Source organism: Nothoprocta perdicaria, unplaced genomic scaffold (genome assembly GCF_003342845.1).
Source record: "Nothoprocta perdicaria isolate Ctin4 unplaced genomic scaffold, notPer1 scaffold_72, whole genome shotgun sequence".
NCBI classification, from domain to species: Eukaryota; Metazoa; Chordata; class Aves; order Tinamiformes; family Tinamidae; genus Nothoprocta; species Nothoprocta perdicaria.
Window position 1 is genome coordinate 3,203,781 of NW_020455999.1, and position 22,545 is coordinate 3,226,325.

Genomic DNA, 22,545 nt, shown 5'->3' on the forward strand with positions numbered 1-22,545 from the left:
GGGCGCCCGTCGCCTCAGCAGACGGCTCAGCGACCCCCCGCGGGCCCTCCCCTCCCCTGCACTCCCGCTCGGAACATGGCGGCGCGCGGAGGGAGCGCCCGCCGCCAAGACCTCCTCTTTTACCTGCCGGCCAATCGCAAACTCCGCCTCACCTGCGGCCAATCCCTACGCGAGCTCGCCCAGCTGCAGCCAATCGCAGGCTAGGGACCGTTACCTGGAGCGGGGAGGGGGCTGCCTAGCCAATGAGAAGCCATAGAGGAGGTGGCGGAGGAGCACCTGCAGCCAATGGGAGCCGTGGACGGCGGGCGCGGCGGCAGGTGTGAGGGCTGCAGGTTCTTCTCCTGACGCCGCTCCGGGGACAGCGGCTGCGGCGACCGCGCCGCGCGACGACCGCGCCGCTCCACCTGGCAGGAGGAGGCCCAGACCGCGGGGGATGCGACCGTTAAGTTCGGTTCAGGTGGAGCTGCGGAGCTGCCCCCTTCGAGGTAGCGGCTCGTCGAGGGTGGCCAGGACTCCCCACGCTGGCCTCGCTGCGCTCCCGCTCGCTGGGGGCGGAGGAGGGGGGCCTCCCGGCCCGGGGGCGGTGCTGAAGCGAGGGGCGGGGCCCGGGACGCGCCGCGGGCGCGGGCGGGAAATGTCGCCTGAGGGAAGGGCGAGCGACTCCCCGCCCTGAGACCTCGCTCAGAAGCACCCGAGCGGGAAAGCCGCTCTCGAAACACCTGGATACGGGAGAAATGAAACAACACGCTGATGTTATGACCTTGTTTAAAACAAATAAAGCGGGGGGAGGTGGAGCAACAGAATGAGATGCCCTATGTCTGAGTCGCCTTACTAGCACCACTATTTTAAGGGTCTTGGAGGCCAGGCATTTTATTTTGTGCCACATGTAAAATGTGGCACTATATCCTAGTTAAGATGCCTCACGTTCTCTTGAGTTTTGCGTTCTTATCGCCCCATCCTCGACTTTGCAGTGATGTGACCGTAAGGATAATTAGCTTTAAATAACCACGTATAAACTCAAGTTCAGTGTCCAATTGAGCAATAGATTTTAGTTAGAGTCGTATGGGTAAAAACTGATCTGCTAAGAAGCTAGTGTTGGTGTTGCAGGTGTGCAGCATAGAAGATGGATGTTACCTCATCTTTACAAAAGTCAGAAAGATTTTTGTCTTTTTGATTAAAAGTTACAAAGATGCAGACTGTTGGTTTCTGGATTTAATGTCTCCTTGGCTATTTAATTTTACCAGGATTGTGACAGTTTCTAATCTGTATTTTTATAAATGTGTATATCTACACACTTCCAGCAGGTGGCAAGATATTCCTAGGCAACTGTCTGAAGGAAAGGAAAAGTTCAATATATAGTTATTATCTGTACTAGTGTGCTATTCTAATGGCACAGGCTCTTTAAAGATGAGTTTGAAGGGAAAACAAGTTATTTGGGATTAATAGCATTATTTTAAATTTAAAATTTTCTGGGCCCCGTATGGAGAAAGTAATATCTTTTAACCTCTTCTGTGAAAAGAGTCATATTCTGGAATATCTCAAAGTAGTTTTACTGCATGGGCCATTCAGAAGTATCAATTGTCAAATATAACTTTATACACTATAGTCAGAAGTAAATGAACTGAAGTAACATAAAATGTCTGTGTTTTAAAGTTACTTAGTTTGAATATAGTAAAATATTCACAATGCTTTTTTTTTTTTTTTTTCCTTTGGGCCAGAGGGAACCGTTTTCTCTGCCGGCAGCATTTCAGCATAACCAAGAGACAAAAATAAAATTTCTGTCCTCTTTACTCACCCTCTGTGAAACCTGTAAGTAGTTTTTGTAAAGGTAGGTATTCCCTCTGAATCTGCTATGTGGGCATGAAATTTTTTTATATATTAGCTGTAATGCCTAATATTTCCACTGTACACTTGCCTCATTAGAACCTATTGACAGACATGTTTGTCTAATGGAAAACACTTTAATTTTTCCATCTAGCTCTAAGTTTTCTTTAGAGATTAGTGTGGATTAGAACTGGTGATTTTGGACTAAGCAATAAACAACTAATAAATGGAAAGACAAGGCTGCTATTTGTGTGTGTGTGTGCAAGATACAATCATCCTGTTCTGTGTCACTCCAGAATTCATTTCTAGAATTTCTCATTTAGCAACTCACAGCAGTAACATGAGCAGGCATGCAGACTACTCTTCAACCCTACTGTCTTTCTTTACTCTTTTTTTTCCAAGCAACAAGATCTTATTTCCTTTGAAGTCAGTGACAGTGAAATCATTGGTTTCACTGGGAAGAGATCTGGGACCAAGTGCCAAATAGTTTGAATAAACATTATAAGGCAAAGCATTAAAATATTGTAACATAAACTGGAACAAATTGTATGTCTTACATAAGATCAGAAATCACCATGGTAATTCTTTGCAGTTTGGCTTGGTGGATTGAATATTAGTGTTTTTCTAGTCTGTGTTAAAATAGACCAAATGAATAATGCTTCAAGACTATTTTAAGACAACACCTCTCTTTACTCGTCTTTTTTATATAAGACAGAAGCACCCAGAAGCTACCTCCCACTTTTGTTGTCATATTATATTAGCCTACAGGATAAACGAGAAATCTRTGTGTACCCCAAGCAACATGTTTCAAAATCAAACCTCTCTGCTTCTGTACTTATTTATCCAGGATATTTATACAACCTGTCTCTGTAGCGCATTGCTGATCTCAAGAAAAGATACACATGCCCAGCAACTCTTTGACAGGCTTAAAACCAAAGGATGGAGATTGGATAATAGGTTATCAAAATCCTAGGTGCAACACAATTAGGCTTTGCTATGTTTTGATTGTTTCTGAATCCAGAATCATTGAGACAAGTTTAAATATTGCAGAAGAATTATCTATATGTGGGTTTTTCTTTTATTTGTTTGAGTCCAGTCTTTTTGATGCACTGTCTCCCCTAATGACATCTGATTAGTTCTCTTGTTGTCAAATTTTCTGACACAGGGTTTCACTGTCTTCTCCACTTTGTTTTTATCAACCAACCAAAATTCTGTAAAGGGAATAGCCATAACAAAACTGGCATAAGAGAGGGCAAATCCTAATGCTTCATGTAATATGCTTAAATCCTCATTTTATTTAAGACACAAGCTATAAACGCAGAGACAGTGTTTCTAACGTATATTGCATTCAGTATAACTGTAACATTAGATAAGCTTTTAACCACTGCAAATGCTTTAAGTCTCTTTAATAAAGTGGTCACAGGGAGAGATTTTTTTTTTAACGGAAATATTCTTAGTAACTTTCATTGAGTTTTCTATTATCTATTCTGCTGCATAAGCAAATATGCAGAGGGGTACTGTTTTCCTCCTAATGTGAAGTGCTTTCTTGGGTTAATGACAGTGAGTATTGAAAATCAGAGCAATCCTATTAAGTGTTTTGTTGTACCAGCAGTGGAAGCCTCATTGAGTTTAAATTGGTTTCGCTCCATTATCTATTGGATTAGCAAACCTGTTAAAGATTGATGTGGGAGCTTTTACTTAAACTTGGATAAATATTTCCTTTTTTAGGTTACCCTCTTAATAGTACAGGCATTGCAGGCATTGTTTTTCAAACAACTTAATATCTTTCTCTTCATCTTGTGCTTTCTGATTCTTTCCAATCTCTTAAGGCAACAACATCCTTTTTTTTTTTTAACATAAATAAAGAAGTTTGTGCAAGTGCCCCACACAGAGTACTCATGAATACCAAATGGTAGGCTTTCTTCTGTTATCAAGGCCAGAGTAGGGTTTTATTAGCCCTTTGGCACCAAAGAGGCAAGATTTCAATATGTGAAGAAATCTCTGAGGTTATTTTGATTTTCCTTATAATGTCTCTTATCTTGTGATTCAGTAGTTGTAATGTCTATTTTGTCAGTTTATAGAAGCTACAACTTGTGGATAATCTACACTTTATTAACACTTCAACATTTACAGTGATTACATTAACACATATCCTGCTCTCTTTCTCACAGACACACCAGTCTGTCGAGCAGTGTTCTAAAGCACTGAAATACAAAGGTTTTCAGATACAGCACAGAAAAAAATCCTTCTGCTCTGTCACGTAGTTCTTTCTTCCCTCCTTGACACTACTTTAGCACATCCAGAGTTTGCATAGCCTTTAGTTGACATCAAAGTTAGCTTATCTCTTTATTCAGTGCTCTATAAAATTAGTGGTTTTTTTAGTTGTAAATACTGTGTTATCATTTACATTTTTTAATTAAATGTAAAACATACCCCTAAATTCAGAACCTTCACATTTATGTGAAGCTCTAATCACTAAACAACACTCCTTTACTGAAGTTCCTCCATAACAGCATTTTGGGGGGGCATCTATCTTTTCTATTTCTGCCTCTGGAAACATAGAAAACAGTCTTCAAGATGGAGATGTCCTGTCCCATAGCACTCATGCAAGTGCTTGTGCAGTAATGGCAGCTGAAACACCTGTTCTTGTCTCGGAGTCACCCAATTTCTGGAATTGACACAGTTGCCATACGTGTGTTCACAGAGCATGTTCTGACAGCCTGAAATATCTTGAGAGGATTTACTTTTTCCTGTCTATAACATTGCGGGGCCTAGCACAATGTCTCCTGGCTGATTCAGAGTGGTTGGTCTTTGAAAGAAAGCTCGCTGCCACCTTTTACTTTCATTAATTGCAACTTAACTCTGCAGCTCAAAGACTTGCAGTCAAACTACAGAAATTTCATGGAATAAATCTGAAGAAGTGAGTAGGACATGCCAGCAGTGACAGTCCCAAATGGAGAAGCAACTATTTTTTTTCTGGTAACTCACTGTGATTACTCGGTTGTCTTCAGGGTAAGGAGCTATATCAGATTTACAATTACTAAGTATTATTGCTCATGTAATTAGATTAGACACTGCCTTTATAGTATCTGCAGCTTTATGGCTGCTAATTACTCTGAATAACCAGCAACTGTATGCTAGAGGGGCTAGGTCAATGCTTTGCTCTCTGTTCCCTAGTAATTTTAATCCCAAATCAGGGATTACTTTTCTTATGATATATAGTCCACTGGAGCTTGCTTCAAGTATCTCTTCGACTGGATTTAGCCCATAATTTCACTCTTAGCAACAAATTTTGACCCTAACAGGCAGTGTGCTAAGCTAGTAGCTGGTAAAGCCAGAAGTTACAAAAAGATTAGACTCTACTCTCAAAGCAGTCATTCTCCACTCATTTTTATACGAGGATTATTTCTAATTTACATGAATGTAACAGAAAAAGGCAGTGGGACCCTCCTCAAGTGTATTCTTGTTGTGATACTGAGCAGAATGTTTCAGAGTTGCCTGCTCTCTTGCTTACCAAGGGGTAGACAGATATGAAAGTGTCCTCAGTTACTTTTTCCCTTCCTTTGCTTCTTAGATCAGGCAAGAATTAGATTAGGTCTAAATGGAAACTGCTCAGTTTTAAACAAAAAGAAGAGATGAAAAGGAGATATGGCCCAACATCCTAGAAAAAGCAGTACCAGAAAAGTCCTTTCTTTCAATTTCTGTATTGTAGTATTTTGACAACATTGAGAACAACCACAAAGCAGGAGGAGGAAAAGCAGATGGAAGAAGAGAACCAGGATTACCTGCATATATCAAAGGAATGTGACATTTCCTTAGCTTCCTTAGTGTGATGAAAGATGAATAATAACTTGCTTTAATCCAGTATAGTAGAGACAAGGAAAGTGTAGTAAACAGCAACATGAAAATACTATTGGGATGCCCTTTGTTGCTTGGAGAAGAACAGTTGCTGTCTCTCCTCTAGGGGTTTTCTTCTGTAAAACTCACACATTTATGAAAGACACCAGGATTATTGTATCAGTTTTGCAGATGGTGCAGAGATAAGACATCACCAAGGTTCCTCAACAACTCAGCAGGAAGACCTTGAATCCAGATGTCTCAGTCCAGGCCTAAACCAATAAATACTTTGTGGAGCAATTATAGCTTGATATCAGATTGTACCTTCCATCATGTTGCTGGCAGAAAGGTTTTCCAATTGTAAGAGAAACTAAATTTTAGGGAAAATGTAATCTTGATTTATGATGGGAATATATTTTCTATAATAGTTCAGGATCATTTATTTTTCTTCAGAAGACTTTTTTACTTCAATGATATTGGAAAATATTTATTTTCAGTTATAAATCCATATTAAAATGCTCTATCTTTTCAGCACTGGTTGTGTGAAATCAAACTATGCGTCCTAGTGAAGCAAGGCAGGAAGGACAGGAATCAGTGTGTGCACTGTGATCAAACACTGGCTTCACCCTTACTGCAATTGCACCCATTAAGCATTAGTCACTAAATTGAAGGTCCCCATTTTCAAAGCCCGACAGAACTCTACCCTTCTCTACATCTTTTCTTGTTTAATCTTCCATCTCCCAAACGCAAAGAATAAGAAAGCATCTTCCACCTACCTCTTATTCCCTTTTACTTGGATAATGTGATTTTTATGATTTAAAAATTTCCAGTTTATCACTGTTTAAACCAGTTCAACAGTTTAAACTTGGACCATCCCACAGAAGACCACATACACAAAATCATTCTTGTGTGGAAATGAGTAATCAGCGGCTCTGTAGAAAAAGAAAGCGTGGAGAGATAAGCCTTCATTACTGTCCAGTCCTTACAATGTAGGAAGAACATGGTAATTTAGGATTTTCACTTGTGCTGCAAGTATGTACATATGACAAACTGTCTTACACTAAGACAAGAAACAAAAGGAGCTGGGATTGTTTGGCAAAGTAGAGTAATTCATATATCAAACCAAACTGGTAATAAATTGTTTCTTCTGCTGTTTTTAGTAGTAATCAGTTGCAGGGGTTCCTTCACTTTAGAAGTGTCTCAAGCTCATTGGAAAATACTTTGAGATGAACCAATACAGTTTCAGCAACGGCTTTGTAGTATGTAGGTATTGTTCAAGATACTGTTCAATTTGCAGGTCTCCTCAGATTTGTGTGTATGTGTGGGTTTTTTTTGTTTTTTTTTTTTTTACATTGTGTAAGCAACCCAGTATATAACATTGACAGCTGCAAAGGCTGCTGGAAACACTGCTCTGGCATATATATCAATGGTATCAGCATCAATGGGCTTGAAGAGGGACTTCAGGCCACTCTTCTTTTCCAGTTTCATTTCATGCTGCCGTTTTGTCTCTCCAGTTTCTATTTCTACCGTGCCATATGAGCCAGGCAGGCTTCTGGGAATTCTGTGCTGCCTGTTGGAAACAGCCAATTCCTGGTTCACACCCGCTATGGAAAGGGAAAACAGAACGATGGCATTCTTCACATTTATCTGCAAAGGAAAAAGGAGACACAAAAATAGTAGTTTATACGGCAAAGACAGCGTACTTGATCAGAGCCAACCACGTACTGACACAGCCAAAGGTCACATATGTATAAGACCTTCAAGAGTTGAACAGTATTGTGAGTTTTTGAGTCCATTTCCTAACTTAAATAGAGCAACAAACTGTGTTTAAATGTTTCCTCTAGTATAACGCCGATCATGTTGCAGGGGAAAGACCAGCAATTGCATGTGGTTGCCTATCATATTAATGTGGAGAAAAGCTCGTAACATGGGATGATTGCTTTTGCAAAGCTATTCTTGGCACTTACTGACCTCTGCACTCCGTCGTCTTGCCTTTATCTTGTTCTTCTGCTTTTTCATGTAGTCAGCATTGAAATGTGCAAATGCATATTCCACCAGTGCAGCGAAGACAAACACGTAGCAAATCCAGAAGTAAACATCAAGTGCCTTGATGGCAGATGCTCGTGGAAGTGAAGATCGGGCACTGACCATCAGTGTAGTCATAGTAAGAACTGTAGTTATACCTGCAGTGTAGTATGAGAAACTTTCTTTAGGTTTCATAATATGCTTTTATAAAAGTATTTAATAATCTGAAATTGAGGAATACTTTTCATAGTAGAAACTCTTTAATAGCATGGTTGCTAACTTTCAGAACATCTAGGGGATTTGAAAAATTTGTAAAAATTGTGCATTTGAATGAATAAGGCAGGTAGGAGTATCTTATCCTTCACTTTGCTCTAGGTCCAAATCCTCAAAATCTTTTTATCTGGACTTGAAATTTTTATTCTGGCAAACAGATCCACAAGCTCTAGAAATGCTTATCATGCTCTCAGTTTCTTCAAACCAATTCCTTCATACAACTGCTGCCTTTCTCTATGTTTTTGAACCATTATTAGGTGTTCGATTTTCTGTTCTTTACTCAGGCAGCTGCTCTGATAGCATGATAGAAATTAAAACATGAAGGAAATCTTTAAAAGATCCTCTCTCCTTCAGATGTAAACACAGCATTCATTAACATGCCTTCAGGGAAAATGAGGTATATTAGAAGTTGTTATATATAATATAATATAATATTAGGTCATTACAGCTTTATCCTTCCTTGCTATTTCCCCAAACTATCTCTTTTACCTAATGACACTCTGGCGGGCACAGCTGACTGGCTGATCCAGAAGGACACCCACGACATAGCCACGAGTAAGATAGAAGGAACATAGGACTGAATGATGTAAACTCCTCGATTTCGCCGAAGGTGGAAGTGAAGACTGAGCCTGGGAAACTGACCTGCTGAGTGGAAGAGGCAGACAAAGAAAAAAAATTTGTGAGTTAGAGTCAAACTGGTATTTAAAATAACTTCTCCTAGTGATACAGATCTGCATTCTTGACAATTTTGGAGGGATAAGGATTACAGAAACCTGTTTTGAATGTTGTTCGATTACTCTTCATAAGCCCTGCACAAGCTTGTCTAGTTTTCCTCAGCCGTGTTAGCCAAGAATACGTCAAATGACTTATCAATGGGTCTTATCAATGCTGGATCTGAAAATAAAATTATGAGTCTTCTTGAATAACAGCATTGCTTCAAAATGTGTACTGTCTTATCATCTGCTGTAGAAAGTCCTCCAGCTACTAAATTTAGATTTTTTAAAAGGCCAAGTTAATTTCAAACTTCAAAAAGAGCTTGGAGGAGATGTGCAGCATAAATGAGAAACTGAATACATGAATGAGGATGAAAAATCAGCAGGAAAGAAATTATTCCAGTCTTTCACAAACATTGCAATAAATCCAGTGATATGCATGCACAAAACTGACTTTTGCTGGATAGAATTAGAATGATCTGACTTTACCTCATAAGCCTCGTAAAATTAGGACTAATGGAAACTTTTTACAGATTGTAAATTAGCTCAAGAAGATGCAAGCTGTACCTCAAGGGTTTTAGAAAGTGCTATCTAAGTACCCCATGCAATATTATTTCAAACATGTGGACCTAAAGGACTACAGATTTGTCACAACATGCTGCAGTGAATTCCCAAAGACTCAGCAAAAGTTGGTATTTTTTCCGAGTACCAGCTGAAGAAAACTATACCAAGACACATATATTCTTTAATTCCTTAAGAGAAAGGATTTTCTATCACAGATAAAGGAGGTTTTCTCATGTAGGAACAAGTCAAATTCTGTTACCAGATTTAAAGTTCATCATTTCTGTTGTGAATCGGTAATTGGTAATTGTGAACTGTGCGAGCTGCAGCTTATCCAGCCCATGGATCTCTTCCTGGTTTTCTGACCAGTGGTAGACGATATCCTCTGAAGAGTAGCCATCTGCCAAAAAGGAAAAATGAATAAACACAACGTTTGGGGAAGAAATTAAATGTACAGAGGGCTTAGAGAGGAACTCCTCCAATTCCTCTGCCAAAGTCATTTTCATCAGTCTCACTGCAAACATGCTGAGATTCAATCTGGAAAATTCACTGTCCTGGCAGCATCAGTGTTGCCAGAATAACATCAGGGATAGCTTTCCAACAGGGAGAAAAATTCAAGTTGATTCAAAAAGACTGACAATATGTGGTACGGCACAACACTCTTCAGTGCCATGAGAAATATTCAAGTTATCTCCCAAAAAGCTCGTTTACACACTCAAAGTAGATTAACTGTTATTGTAGCCCTAAAGCCAGGCTATTACTTCTCCAATGCACCTGCATCTGAGTCACAAAAAAATGTTAATCTACTGGAAAAGAAAATAGCTGCCAAATCTCATGTCATCATCCTACTGAAGACATCAGAGTGTAATTATGTAATTCTACTTTTACCTGTTGATTTTATCATATAGGCAGTCTTCAGTCAGGCAGTGCAGAGTTCCCTTGTGAGGAATTCCCCACAGTCTCTGACAAGAGTGCGCCCAGTTTACAGGCTATGGTCTGTCTCTCTGTGCAAGCCCCACAACACTTAAAAGTATGCAAGCTATGGGAAAATAAAATATGTATCTGAACTGTTGAATCAGCTTGTTAGTCACGGGAAACAACTGGAGCATAGCTGCTAGCATGAGATGCAGCACACAGGGGACATGAGATATGTATGGTGTACAAATCCATAGGAAATCAATCTTGGTAAGCTTTTCTCTTAATAGATAATCTTAATTTCTGCAAAGAGGATGTGTTTACTGTATGGAAATCAAAATTCTCAAATTCAATTAAAAAATCAAATGCCACCAAAATTTCCTGCAGAACTTGGCTGGGAGAGAAAGCAGATTGCTGGTTCATTGTCTACTGCCTCTGCATTTGCTGATTACATAAGTAAAACTCTAGATTTCTATTTTTGACAGGATAAAATAGTATTGTGGTTAATTGCCTAGCAAACAGAGTCAGTGCTAAAAAAGAGAGAAGCTTGCATCAATGTGTCAGTGCATCTGTTCAGAAGCTGCTATTCTCAAATCTGTGGAACCCTCTGAATTTTTAGTCTGTTCCTGATACAAGAACCACCAAAGGCCAAATTCAGTGCTATTGATTGTGTGGCCCATTTGTGTCAGTGTTGAGTTTCATCAGTTCTGCCTGTGGGCTTCTCTGCTTATTCTCACTGGATTTTACCCAAGCTTCCTTAAAGCTGGTGAAAAGACTGTCACAATTTCAACTGGTTTTACATGAAGCACAAAGTTGCCAGTCATCTATCATCAGTAGGGCTGAAGGCATTTCATCCTCATTGAACTGAATCCTGTAATTGTGAAATGCATCAGAACTGAATTGATTCTGCAAAGAGTATAGTCTAAAGCTCAATCCTAGTCATGGGATTGAGGTTTGCATGTTTTATTTCTAAAATTGCAACAGTCCTTACATTTCATTGACTAAAACAGAATCATGCCAGCAAGCTCCAGCAATCTAAGTAGCATACAGGAAGGCATTAAGCAGAATATAGGGAACACTATACTCAGCCCTTACAGCTCTCCAAATCCAACATGCATTCTTGTTCATCCATTGGATACTTGGAAAGGTCCATGTCACAGGCCACTGTTGAGGTAATCCTGTTCCAAGCAAAATAACACTAATTAGTTGAACTCGCACAGGGCAGACACCTGTACATTGACCTGGGTATGGTCTTGGGCAGCCTTCTGTAGGGGACCTTGCCTGAGCAGAGGGGAGAGCGAATGGTCTTCAAAGGTCCCTTCCAACCTTAACTATTCTGTGATTCTGTGACCTTTCATTTTTCTTCACAACTCCGGAACTGAACAGAAAACACTGAAACCTTCACAACACTAGTATTCACTACCCCCTGCCTAGTGTCCAAATAGTTATAATAAGCTTAAGGCTTTAAAAGTGATTAGTGATTGCTCAATGGAAAACACTGGTGTTGCTGAAGACACCTTTCCAATAATACAATCTTTGCAAAGCAAAGGGATCCCTGAAAGAAGTGATGAGAACTTTCTTTTTTTAATTTTTAATTTTTTTTAAAGTCAATCATTAATTCCAGTAAAAAAAAAAAAAAGAAATCCCAGGAAAAAAACAAGTGGCTTGCTTTACAGTCTTTATGAAAGGATAACACACATGGGAGAGTGTATCTGGATTCATTTTGTCGTGCTCACCTGATGCTGTATAAAATGACCCCATCTGGCTGGAGCCTGATAAGTTTGTTTTCCACAGTCACATCATGGAACCAGGCAGATTTGGCATTTACTATGAACGTATCTGGCAACCAGAGCTTGTCCACGAACCTGCTGTCTAACCCCAGAGTTTCATTGGTGTGGTTGTAAGACAGACGGTCATCTCGCCAGCTCTGGTGCAAAAACACTGTCATGGTATATTCCTGTGACAAGAGAATTCACAATTAACAGATGATGCTAAAGAAACACAACAACAGTGCCTTGGGATTTGGTGAAAAATTTGGAGTGGAACGCAAATTTCGGTTTTAAAATTAAATCTATCGTGTTTCAGAAATGCAGGTAAATCCTGCCTGCATTTGTTTGTCTGCAGTATGTTGTACTTGGTTGCTTTATTCAGACCTGTATATGATAAGAAGCATCTTATACACAACTAATGGTTCCCTCAAAGTCTTTTAGGAATATCTGTGAAGGATTAGGAATATGAAAAGGAGTTTAAGTGGAAGGTTGCTGCTTAAAACTTTTTTCCCCTTAATAAGGGCAGTTCTAACCTTTTTAACTGTAGTAAGACAGCCCAAAGGCTTTACCTGGCTAAAGTCTTATAATTGCCAATTTCTGCTCAAAGTGAATCGCCCTGTGCCTTAAAATACATTTGTTCTTTGCAATATTTTCATATGGTAATTTATCCACTCCAGACATGTTGAGAAATCTCTTCCTTCTTTTATTTCTTAACAGGATATACTACTTAAAACTCTCTATTTACTTAGGCTTCTACATTTCTTGTCATTGCAATACAGCTATTCATAATTTGGTAGTTAGATGACAACATACCATGTTAACTTCTGAGATGTGGTCAATGCTGGCTACTTCAATTGCAAGAGCAACATTAACAGGGGGACCTGAGAAAAAAAGTGTTAGAATGAGAATCTGTGGCATAGTTTACTTTCCAAATAAAATCTTCCTTACAGCAAGAAATTTCAATCTTTTACATAGTGTGTCCTCAAGTCTCAGCAAAACACCTCTCTTCTCCTATGCAGAAAATGAGGTATAATCACAACTATTGAAAATTATGGAATTCATGCTGGAAATCACGTCATCTAGTTTGACACACCATAACTTCAAGCAAATGTAAAAATTTTCACAATTTAATGTGATTCAAATTACTTCAGTTGAAGTATATCAGCAGGAAGAGTATGTTTCTAATTGTGTCATACTGTAAAGAAAACCTCACATTTTCTGAGTGCACAACAAGCAAATTGTTGATCTTTATTATTTTTAGTATCCAAGTGCAAGATAATTACAACCCTTTAATCAAGCATAAAATACACATAAACATCAGAGAGTAGCAGCACTGTCAGAAACAACAGACATAATTTTCAAAGTCTCACCTCCAATCCCAGGCCTGAAATTACGTGCATACCCTTTCATCAAATCATCCAGGTTTGGCAACCAGGATATTTCGATGTTGGAACCTATGTAATCTCCAATGTCATTCATAGCTCTAGATAAAGAGAATAAGTGGTTTTTAAAACTTAGCCCTCTTTAGAAAAACAAAAATAAGAGAAAATGGAAGACATTAGCTTCTTTTATACCAGAGAGCACATAGAGTATAATCAATTCAGCAGAACAGGTAATTTAGTGGAAACTTTTTTGTTTAAATCAAAACAGATTTCAGATAAGCTGGCCACTTTCTGAGATACAAGCCCAAAGCACACAGCTCTTTAGCATTTTTTCCCCTACAGAAGTGAAATCAAAATTTAAAAGAGCTTGAGGTTTGTTTTCCTGTTACCATGAAAAAAAAATGAATGAAAAAGCAAGTGGAGCAAGACTGGAAACTCAGGCTTTCGGCTTAGGAATCTGCAGCTATCCAGTTACACTGATAAAGTGAGTTCACTATTTTTCCTCTCAGTGTAACTAAAGAGCATTTTACAAATGATTGGTGTTTTATATGCATTGAGTGAAACTAAGAAAAGTAAATTAGAACTGTAAATTTTATCAGTCTAAATCATCAAAATGCTGTCAATATGCTTTACTCACCTGAAGATTTTGTTCCTTGTCACTGAGGTGACAAGAACTGTCTCTTATTGATGTGCTTTGTTAGAGAATCTATGGCAACTTAATTTCAGGTTCATTTGGAAATGTCTAATGATTTTGTAATTAGCTCTCTTTTGTGAAAGGCTAATTGAAATGGACAAAGCAGGATAAAGAACTGAGTATTACAGAAAAATTAATGGACTTGAAATGTTGTAGTGACCTCTCTCCTGTGGCAATAACATATCATTATCCTGTGCCAGTATTAAATTGTAATGGCATTAAGGAGAAACATAGAGCTAAAAGGAAGTTAAAATGAGAGTCTAGGGTTAAAAATTGTGGGCCATAGCTTGCAATGCATTTTAAGCCGATTATAATCTAGAGGGAGTTTTACTTAAATATCCATGACACAATTAAAAAAAAAATTGTTTCTATTATTAATAAAGCTTTAGGGTCAGATCATCAGTGTAACAAATTTGTTGAAGTTAGTGGAGTTATATCCACTTAATGCCCATGGAGGATATTAGTGTATGACAGCTAAAATAATTCTATGGCTAGATTTTCTTTTTTGATGTTTGTACTACTAGTTTGCTTTTGTTTTATTTTATTTAATTTTAATTTCAATTTAATTTTAATTTAATTTTAATTTAATTTTAATTTAATTTTATTTTAATTTGAAATGGGCAATAAAATTACTCTTACTCAGCTACTGTCGTTCTCATACACTAGCATGCTGCTCACAGTATGACTACCAGATGCTCAAAGAGAATATGTAAATCAGAATAACCCACAGTTTCATTTTTAGTGATCACTAAGATCACTATTTTGCTAATATTATGCTTCTCATGAAGAACCTATATTTTGCCCTTAAATTACCAGGTAGTAAGTAATCGCTTTAAACAACCATATTCTCCAAATTTTATTTTGTCAGCCTGACATAGAGGATAATGAAGTGCAGGGGGGAAATGCAGACAGAAGGAATRTCGTGGCATGGGCTAACCGTTTGGGTGTGTGATTCTGTGTGGTGTAAATGTGCTCAAGTTATTCTCTTGTCTGTGTGAATTGAGCTTTTCAGGGCTAAAATCAGCCCAGGTTCTCTCCCCCATTCCTCTCTTTTATCTCACTGAAGAAGCAGAAGAGAAACAATGAAGTCAAGCATACATATAATCTTTCATACATATATAGAATCCTTTTAGTTCTATTTTAATTTTTGAAAATATAACTACGACTGTTAAGTGATAGTATTGCAGTCCTCAGTCAAGAAGGATGACTTTAGAAAGCATGGCGTTAATTTCATGGCAGTTTAACAGGCCAGGCTGTGATAACTCCATCCTTGTTAGCCATCCCTGTAGGCTTCTATACATCAGATTCAGTGCATTACAGTTACGTGAGGATGACTGTAGAATTTCATTCATCCTTGATAAGCAGTGGGGATTATATGTGGCCTAAAGGATTATTCATATATTTTACCTAAAAAAAAAAAAAAAAAGGAAGACCAGCATAGAAAACAAACACACTTTGGAAGAGATTAACTTATAATATAAGGAATAAAGATGAAGAGAAAGGCAACTATTCTTACTTGATTCAGCAAGTTAATTTCCTGACGTAAACTTCTGTAAAGCTTGTTTTGATAAGAAAGGGACTTTATAAAATAAGCTATAGATTTGTAAAATGTAAGGGGCTTAGCATCAAAAACCTTATCTTTACTTTGCACCAGGCCAGAGAGGGCTGCCTAGCCGACTGAATGGCAACATACTCATGACTACCAATATCTTGAAGTCTTTTCCAAACTTGAAGCTGAAGAAAATGTTTTTAATCTGTACTCTCCCTCTATATAATCTAATTTCAAGCAGATATTCCAGAGAATGTATTTTTATGAGTCCGAATCTGGAAATTCAGCACTGTGAGAACTTCAAAAAGGCCAGAGGTTAGCAGTAGAAGACAGATTTCTGTTTAAAATGAAGTGAAATTCTAATTCTTTTGCATATTAGGCAAAGGAAAGAAGAAACTGGCATTGTGAAACCTGGAAACACTATGAAGAGTTCTGCTTAGCAAACCTGTCCTGACCTGTGTCAACCTGATGATTTAGAGAAAGCAACTCAACAACAGACCTCAAATGACAAATCAGAGAAATACATCTCTTTCAGAATTGTGTTCTAGAATTAAAAGTACATACATCCCATACTCCAGGCTGATTTTAAGTTACACTTCCAGGGAAGCTGTTAACCTTCTCACAAATGCATATAGCAGTAAGAAAAGATGTGAAAAATCATTTTCTACATCTCCCATTTCTTCCTTAAATCTGATAATCTGATTCTTTTAGGGGCAGTGAAATACCTACAGACTGAATGTATTAACTTGGAAGATGGAAACACCAGTTTTAGTGATACTGAGCACTGGGATGGAGTACATTTCCTTCCCTTTAAGATAATCCTTTGAGGGCAAATGTTGCAGATGTCACTGCCACTGAAGAAAACATTTTCTTGGTTAAAAAAAATACAAGGAATATATAGCAAGGTCAGTGAACAATCTGTCCTCTGTCAGGCTCCAGGATTATCCAGGGCAGCATGTGTATCCTTTCCATCTGCCATTCCTGACTCTAAGTGAAACTCACTATAAATATGGTCTATATTTTGAAATGTAATTGAAAAAGCATTAGACTTGAGTGATGGTAATATTATGAACATCAAAACCCTTATTTCCTTTAGGACTTAAAGAAAGAAGAATAAGACAATTAATATACTTCCTTAGCTCTTAAAAAGGGAATTATTTCATAGTCAGGGGTCACAGAGGTGTGAGTAATGTTTCTCAGGTAAAAGTAAAATGTTTTTAATTTCTTTTTAAAGTACATATATAAGCAAAGAAGCAAATTTACTCACTTTTACAGTATTAAGCAATATTCAAATATTGAATTTCACATGCTAGAAGCTGCCTTTTCTAACCTGATTGGTTTATGTATTTCTAACAACAACTCAGCATGATTGTGTAACTGGAAAAGGCCAAGTAACTAGGCAGTTAATCAAACAATAAATGATTTATCTAACAAATTAAGGGTTGCACATATCCTGGCTGTTACTATGTTTAAAAACAGACCTTGAAGCCATAAACTGAGAAGACTGATTGTTCCTTAAAATTGATTTTGTTTGTTTTGTACTGAAATGGTAATTTTCAAGCAAAATACTTAAGGCTAGTCAAAGCGCAGAGAGACAGACTCATTGACATCATGGGGCAGGTCTTGATGCCTTTTAGATCATAAACAGTATCTTTATCTCTGCCTTCAATTAAATACCTGATCACATCAGAGCATGGGGGTGTCAGGATATGGCCCTGGATAACAGGTTCAAGGTCGCAGGTGAATCATTAAGTCAGGTCCTGAACAACAAGACTTGACCTGACACTCGGCCTCTAATCCAAAACACTTCTCCTTTCCAGTAAAATAATCAGATCTCACTGTTGTTTCAAAAACTGAAACAACAGAATTACATCTTACTACAATCATCACTTTTCCCCTAATTCTCCTCTGAAACTACTAACAATGTCTATAAAATAAAAGCAGGAAGACCTCTTGAATGCCACAGCCCTCTCCACTCTGCACGATGTGGACCTGTTTTTACATGTGCCAAGTTGCTTCCCCCCCACTCTGTTTTCGTTGCATAATCACAGCAAGCTTTCTCCACATGCAGCCTCCAGATCTGTAGAGAATATAGAGAGAACATAGTCGGTTGCCTAGCTAACATCTTCTGAATAAATGTGACTGACAGTTGCAAACATTCATCTTCACAATTTATTATTTCTTAAAAAGCAGTTGGCTATCCTCAAACTTTTTTTTTTTTTAATAAGCTCTTTTGCAGTCTCTTCCTCTTATCCTGGGTCCAGGTAACTTAAACTCCTTAGCAGAAGAATGTCTACATTTGAGGTTTTTAAAAATAATGTCTGTGAATGCAGTAGGCAAAGATGTTCAGTTGGTGCCCCAGTGACTGTGCTGCGTTTTACTAAGGGTTTCTTGTCCAGCCAGGTCCCCTACAGAGCTATTTTTGGGGGAAAGTTGGCGTGAGGCTTCCCTAGGATGCTGGATTCTATGATGCACAGTGCTGCTACAAAAGGTGATCACCCCCAGGTTAAAGTGCTTCCCTAAGCCAGCTGTTAAAAACATACCCTAGATTAACCCAAGACTTTGCAGATCAATTAGCAGAAATGCATCCTTTCCTAGGGGGAAATAAAACACAAAAGGTACAGAGCACCTTGGAGGAAAGAACTCTCAGTCGAGACCCCTTTTTCCCACCGAAACTCAGATAGCTGCAGCCCTCAAAAGGAGACCATCTGTGGGCAAAGGTGGGTTTGGGAGCTCAGAGCAGGGACACGAGTAACAGCCACAAACCTGGTATCCTTTCCTGCCACCCACACATACAGAAAAGCTGTCCTAAGACTGCTCTAAGGACAAATTACAAGATGCATTCTTACCTGATACACCTGTGCTGCTGTGTGCACAGTAGGAGTAAGGCAGGAAAAAGCCAAGTAAGAAATTCCATTTTACTCCCACGTATTAGATAGCGGCAAACAAAACGCAGGTTCCCCGCTTCGCTGGGCAGCTCCAGAGCTCCACCAGTGCTGCCATCCTTGCGGTGGGAAGTTGAGGCTGAGTTTAAAGCAATGTGTTGTTGCTCAGCAGCAGCAGCCCCCACAGCGCCTGCAAGCTGCGAGGGCAGTGGGGACGCGGGGCGGGCAGCCGGTCAGGTCCTGTCTCCCACGCTCACTCGCGCCACGGACAGCAGGGCAGGAGGCAGCTCGGCCGCCCCGCTTTGGCAAGAGCTGCTGCTGCTCTGGGAAGCGCCTCGCTCTTCTTCCAGCCGCGCTTCCCGAACGCAAAGCTTGTTGCCGAAAATAACCCCTGAAATTGCAGATTTGATCCCAGCAAGTGAAGGAGGAAGCAAACTACAAGTGTTCCTGGGATACTAAACGTGTCCTGTGCAAATAATAGCAGCAGGATGGAAAATGGAGATGCTGCTTGCTTTGAGGGCAAAGGGGATCTGACCACAGAGGGGAGGCAGCCCGGAGTAAAGCCGCGGAAGGTTGATCCGGCAGAGGAAGGGAGAAGGGAGCTGCAGGGGTGTGCTGAGGCGGCCGCCCCCCACCCCATCTCCACCCCCGCGCAGCTCCGGGGGCAGCTGCGGCTGCAGCCCTGCTCCACAGCTTGCCATGGAACGGGGATGCAAATGGGGGGACACAGCTTCAGGGAAAGGTAAATTGGGAGCCCTTTGCTTTCTACAAGCCATCCCGGGCTGGCAGAGCAAAACCAAAGGAAACCACCCCCCCACCACCAAGGCTTCATAAACTTCTTCCTCATCTCCATTGCATCCTAAGGGGCTTTTCTGAAATTAAACGCTCCGGATTTCTTGGGCAGGCATGGAGCTGTGAAGCTGCCTTTACTGTAACCCATCCTCTGGTTGCTCTGGGGCTGAAATCGTTAACTCTCAGTACGCTGCATGCCTCATGCCTTGCGAACTCCTAGCTTCGGCTTGCTTCTACACACCGGGACTCAGGACTCACAGGGAGGGCGCAGCAGGGAAACCGGCCAGAGGCTCCTTGGGAGTTTGGCTTCATCTTCGCTCACAGGTCAAACTCGTATCTCTGCTCCATATTCGCTCTTTCTCTCCTGCTCTCCTCTGCTTCTTGGTGCTTTTCAATCTAGAATGACAATTTTAAAAGCAACACGCAGAGAAAACACTGGGAAGGCTACATTTTTTGGAGACGTATAAAGCAGACGTGAATGTGCAGATACTTTTACTCAAATGAATGGATGCACCTGGGTAAAGTGTTTGGTTTATCTTTTCCTATTTTTTTAATAATTTAATGCCAATATTTTAAATGGCAACTAAGGAGGGTGGGGAAAGTAACAGCTCTTCAGAAGGAGAATATATGTGCATCTGTACACAATGTGTACTCAAACATAGATGCATATATAGAAGCATGTGTTATAGGAGTGTAAGAATTACAGTGATTTTTTGTTGTTGAGGTCAGTGGGGTTTTTGCTTTTTCTGTGATCTGTCTCTTTCTTTGCAAATTTCAGTGGCTGTGCCTGCATGCTAAGGAGGAAAGCCCTATATTTACATTGCAGTAGTTTTACTGTTTCATTAAAGCTATTTTTGATGGAGACAGGAAACCAAAAGATTTGTCATGGAACCTACAGGGTGAGATATCAAACAGATTTTTTTTTTCTCTGTCTAATAGATATACATCTTTCGAGACATTGGCAATTGACAGTTCTTTTTCATATTTTCCCTGCTCTTAAAGATGCCGTTCCAGTTAACTATGAACCTACTCTGAGTATTCCATGCTGCTGTTCCTCTCCAGCTAGACAGTTATTGCCTAATTTACTAGTAAAGAAAAGTTCACACAGCTCTGCGCTTTCATGGTGTATCTGTCACAGCAGGAAAAACTGGCCAAGGCAATTTATATATTTCAATTTAATGTGTGTGTAACATTATATATGTGTGTATATGGACACATATGAGAAGATTGTGGCAGCATACACTCTAAAAGGATAGATGCTGCTATAAAGTTGACCATTAAAACAAGTAAAAGCACAGCAGGACTCCTCTAAAAGAATCAAAGAATCAGTACTGAAAGAACCATGTTTCTACTCCAGCTGCACTTGTAGCACTTAGTTCACTTTGATCCCATTAAACCGTTCTCTGCTGACAGTAGTTGTGATACTGCAAAAAGATTAACATCTATATATTGTATATCTATATTCTTTGAGCTAGTTCTCTTTCTTAGTTTTTCTCCCAATATGTTCCCTTTTCAGCAGCAACACAGCCAAAACAATAAGGTCACAAAATCTTCAGTGGAATTATGGTAGGAATGTTTTTGGCTGCAGAATTTTAACTGATTTTAAACGTTTGGCAGACTCTGGTAATTCTGATTATCCTCAGGAAAATTATGCTGGCCCCTTTACTCAAGCTTGCAAAGAGATATTTTCCACTTGCTGAAATACTCTTGAATGAGCAAAGCTTTGTACTGTAGATTTCAGTTTATAATGCCATCCTAAATGAGAGAACTATTTGTCTCTCATGACCACCATGATAGGCCAGGAGCATTCTTTTTGTCTGGGTTTATCAAATTCTCATATTATTTCCATAGGACTGATTTAGCTACCACTTTGTGTCCGTATTGCAAGAACAGCGCCCATCTAATATCCATTCCCACAACATTCTAAAATAAATGCATAATTTAGCTCAAGTAAATAAACTGTGTTTGATGTAAATGGGCCTAAAATATTCAATATGATTTTGAAGAAGGACAAGGTCATTCAGATTCTGAATAGAAATACATATTAGCAAATCAGTGTTTTTTAATATACTCCCCCATTCAAAATTAATCATTCCTAGTAGTAAAATGAGAGAGGATAAAATAATAATGATCAGCAATATATTTAATTTCCTACAATTCTAGCAAAAATATCCCGAACTCTTTACAGCTAATGACAGATTAAAATTGCTCAAAAGAGAGATTAAAAACAATTAAAATTAAAACATCAAAACAAAATAAATAAGCTTCCCAAATCTTTTTCATCTAATCCCTTTTAAAATAATTTAAGTTTTCCTTTAGCTACTGGCTCGGAACTGTCAAATATTCTTTTTAAAATGACCCATTATTCTAAATGTTTCTTAAACCTTTTTGTCACACTACTACATAGGTACCTCTTCTCATTCCCTCTGGCTGCAGGTACTGTGGGGTTTTCTCTGTCACAAAAGTAGCCATCCTATGATGTGACCTTGCATTTACAGTTCAGATGGATCATCAGAGCCTGCATGAGATTAAACTATGCCTCAACCTAGGTTTTCACTCAGGAGTCACACAGTTCGGAACAAATGTTATTGCCAGCACAATAAGCATGGCTTATTGTCACATACAATTTTTAGAGGCAAACACGTACCACACTGATAATTAATTTCACTCTCCCACGGTTCCACATAAACAGCTCGTGAAAGACTCTGTTGTGGCAACGTCTCCAAATGTCTCTAGATATATAAATTACACACATATGTCTATTTTTATAAATGAGGTTTGGAAATATCAATCGCAATCACATGATAGGAATATTTAGCTCATTTCAGAGTTTGTACAAAAGCGATGCCTTGTATTGTATAAATGTCCCATGACCCCAACACAGTTATGTCTGTACTTAAATCAGTATAGACTATATGAATTTTCTTTCTTGCTTAAAAGCTTGGGTGGGAAATGTAATTTTTATTTGTTTCCAAATGTTCTGCAGAATATCTAGTACCTCCCTCATTCTATATGCATCTTTTGCTAATCGTGAAGTGCAGTGGGGCCAGACACTTTGGCCTCTTTTTCTCTTTCCTGCACCATAGTTTTGGGAATTTCATCCCAATTTTGGGAATTTCATCCCAAAATGAAATGCTCTATAGTTCCAGGGGTGGACTGTCTCATTACAGATGTGTTGCCCTCAAATGTGCAATCTCATCCAAGGTCATCTCTGCTCACTCCACCTTGCAGTGCCCTGATAACAAATTCCCCTCTCATTCTGTTCTTGCAACATCTCCAGGGTGTAGGCGTTTTTGTGTTTTTAGGGCTTAATAAGTTAGAGAGCT

General features: G+C 39.1%; 2 protein-coding genes across 4 annotated transcripts in view; one reads left to right on the forward strand and one right to left on the reverse strand.

The window, feature by feature from the left end:
* Window positions 1-6,254: 6,254 nt before the first annotated feature.
* Window positions 6,255-19,590, reverse strand: GABRD (gamma-aminobutyric acid type A receptor delta subunit). Of its 3 annotated transcripts, XM_026050935.1 has the most exons (10): window positions 19,478-19,590; window positions 18,392-18,566; window positions 13,288-13,400; window positions 12,731-12,798; window positions 11,885-12,105; window positions 11,244-11,326; window positions 9,496-9,633; window positions 8,449-8,604; window positions 7,633-7,844; window positions 6,255-7,308 (listed from the first exon to the last, which is right to left on the reverse strand). In XM_026050935.1, the coding sequence occupies exons 2-10, from the start codon at window positions 18,457-18,459 to the stop codon at window positions 7,009-7,011; spliced, it is 1,359 nt and encodes a 452-aa protein (XP_025906720.1). In that variant the 5' UTR covers window positions 18,460-18,566; window positions 19,478-19,590; the 3' UTR covers window positions 6,255-7,008. The 3 variants fall into 3 exon arrangements, with proteins under 3 accessions (XP_025906720.1, XP_025906721.1, XP_025906719.1); XM_026050936.1 differs by lacking the exon at window positions 19,478-19,590 and having other exon boundaries at window positions 8,449-8,601; window positions 18,392-18,667; XM_026050934.1 differs by lacking the exon at window positions 19,478-19,590 and having other exon boundaries at window positions 18,392-18,667.
* A 102-nt stretch (window positions 19,591-19,692) lies between these two features.
* The window catches only part of CFAP74 (cilia and flagella associated protein 74), a 34,359-nt gene continuing 31,506 nt past the window's right edge, over window positions 19,693-22,545 (forward strand). The window contains exon 1 of the mRNA XM_026050937.1: window positions 19,693-19,737. Within this exon, the coding sequence (XP_025906722.1) occupies window positions 19,724-19,737 (14 nt within the window). The 5' untranslated portion in view covers window positions 19,693-19,723. The remainder of the gene's footprint in view (window positions 19,738-22,545) is intronic.

What these genes read in the sequence shown, in the direction of transcription:
- GABRD (XM_026050935.1), bottom strand. Translation starts at nt 18,459, where the DNA reads ATGGAATTTCTTACTTGGCTTTTTCCTGCCTTACTCCTACTGTGCACA. An exon ending in CAGCAGCACAGGTGTATCAG is followed by an intron (nt 13,401 to 18,391) that starts GTAAGAATGCAT and finishes CTCTTTATCTAG; the next exon opens with AGCTATGAATGACATTGGAG. An exon ending in GTCATTTTATACAGCATCAG is followed by an intron (nt 11,327 to 11,884) that starts GTGAGCACGACA and finishes TGCTTGGAACAG; the next exon opens with GATTACCTCAACAGTGGCCT.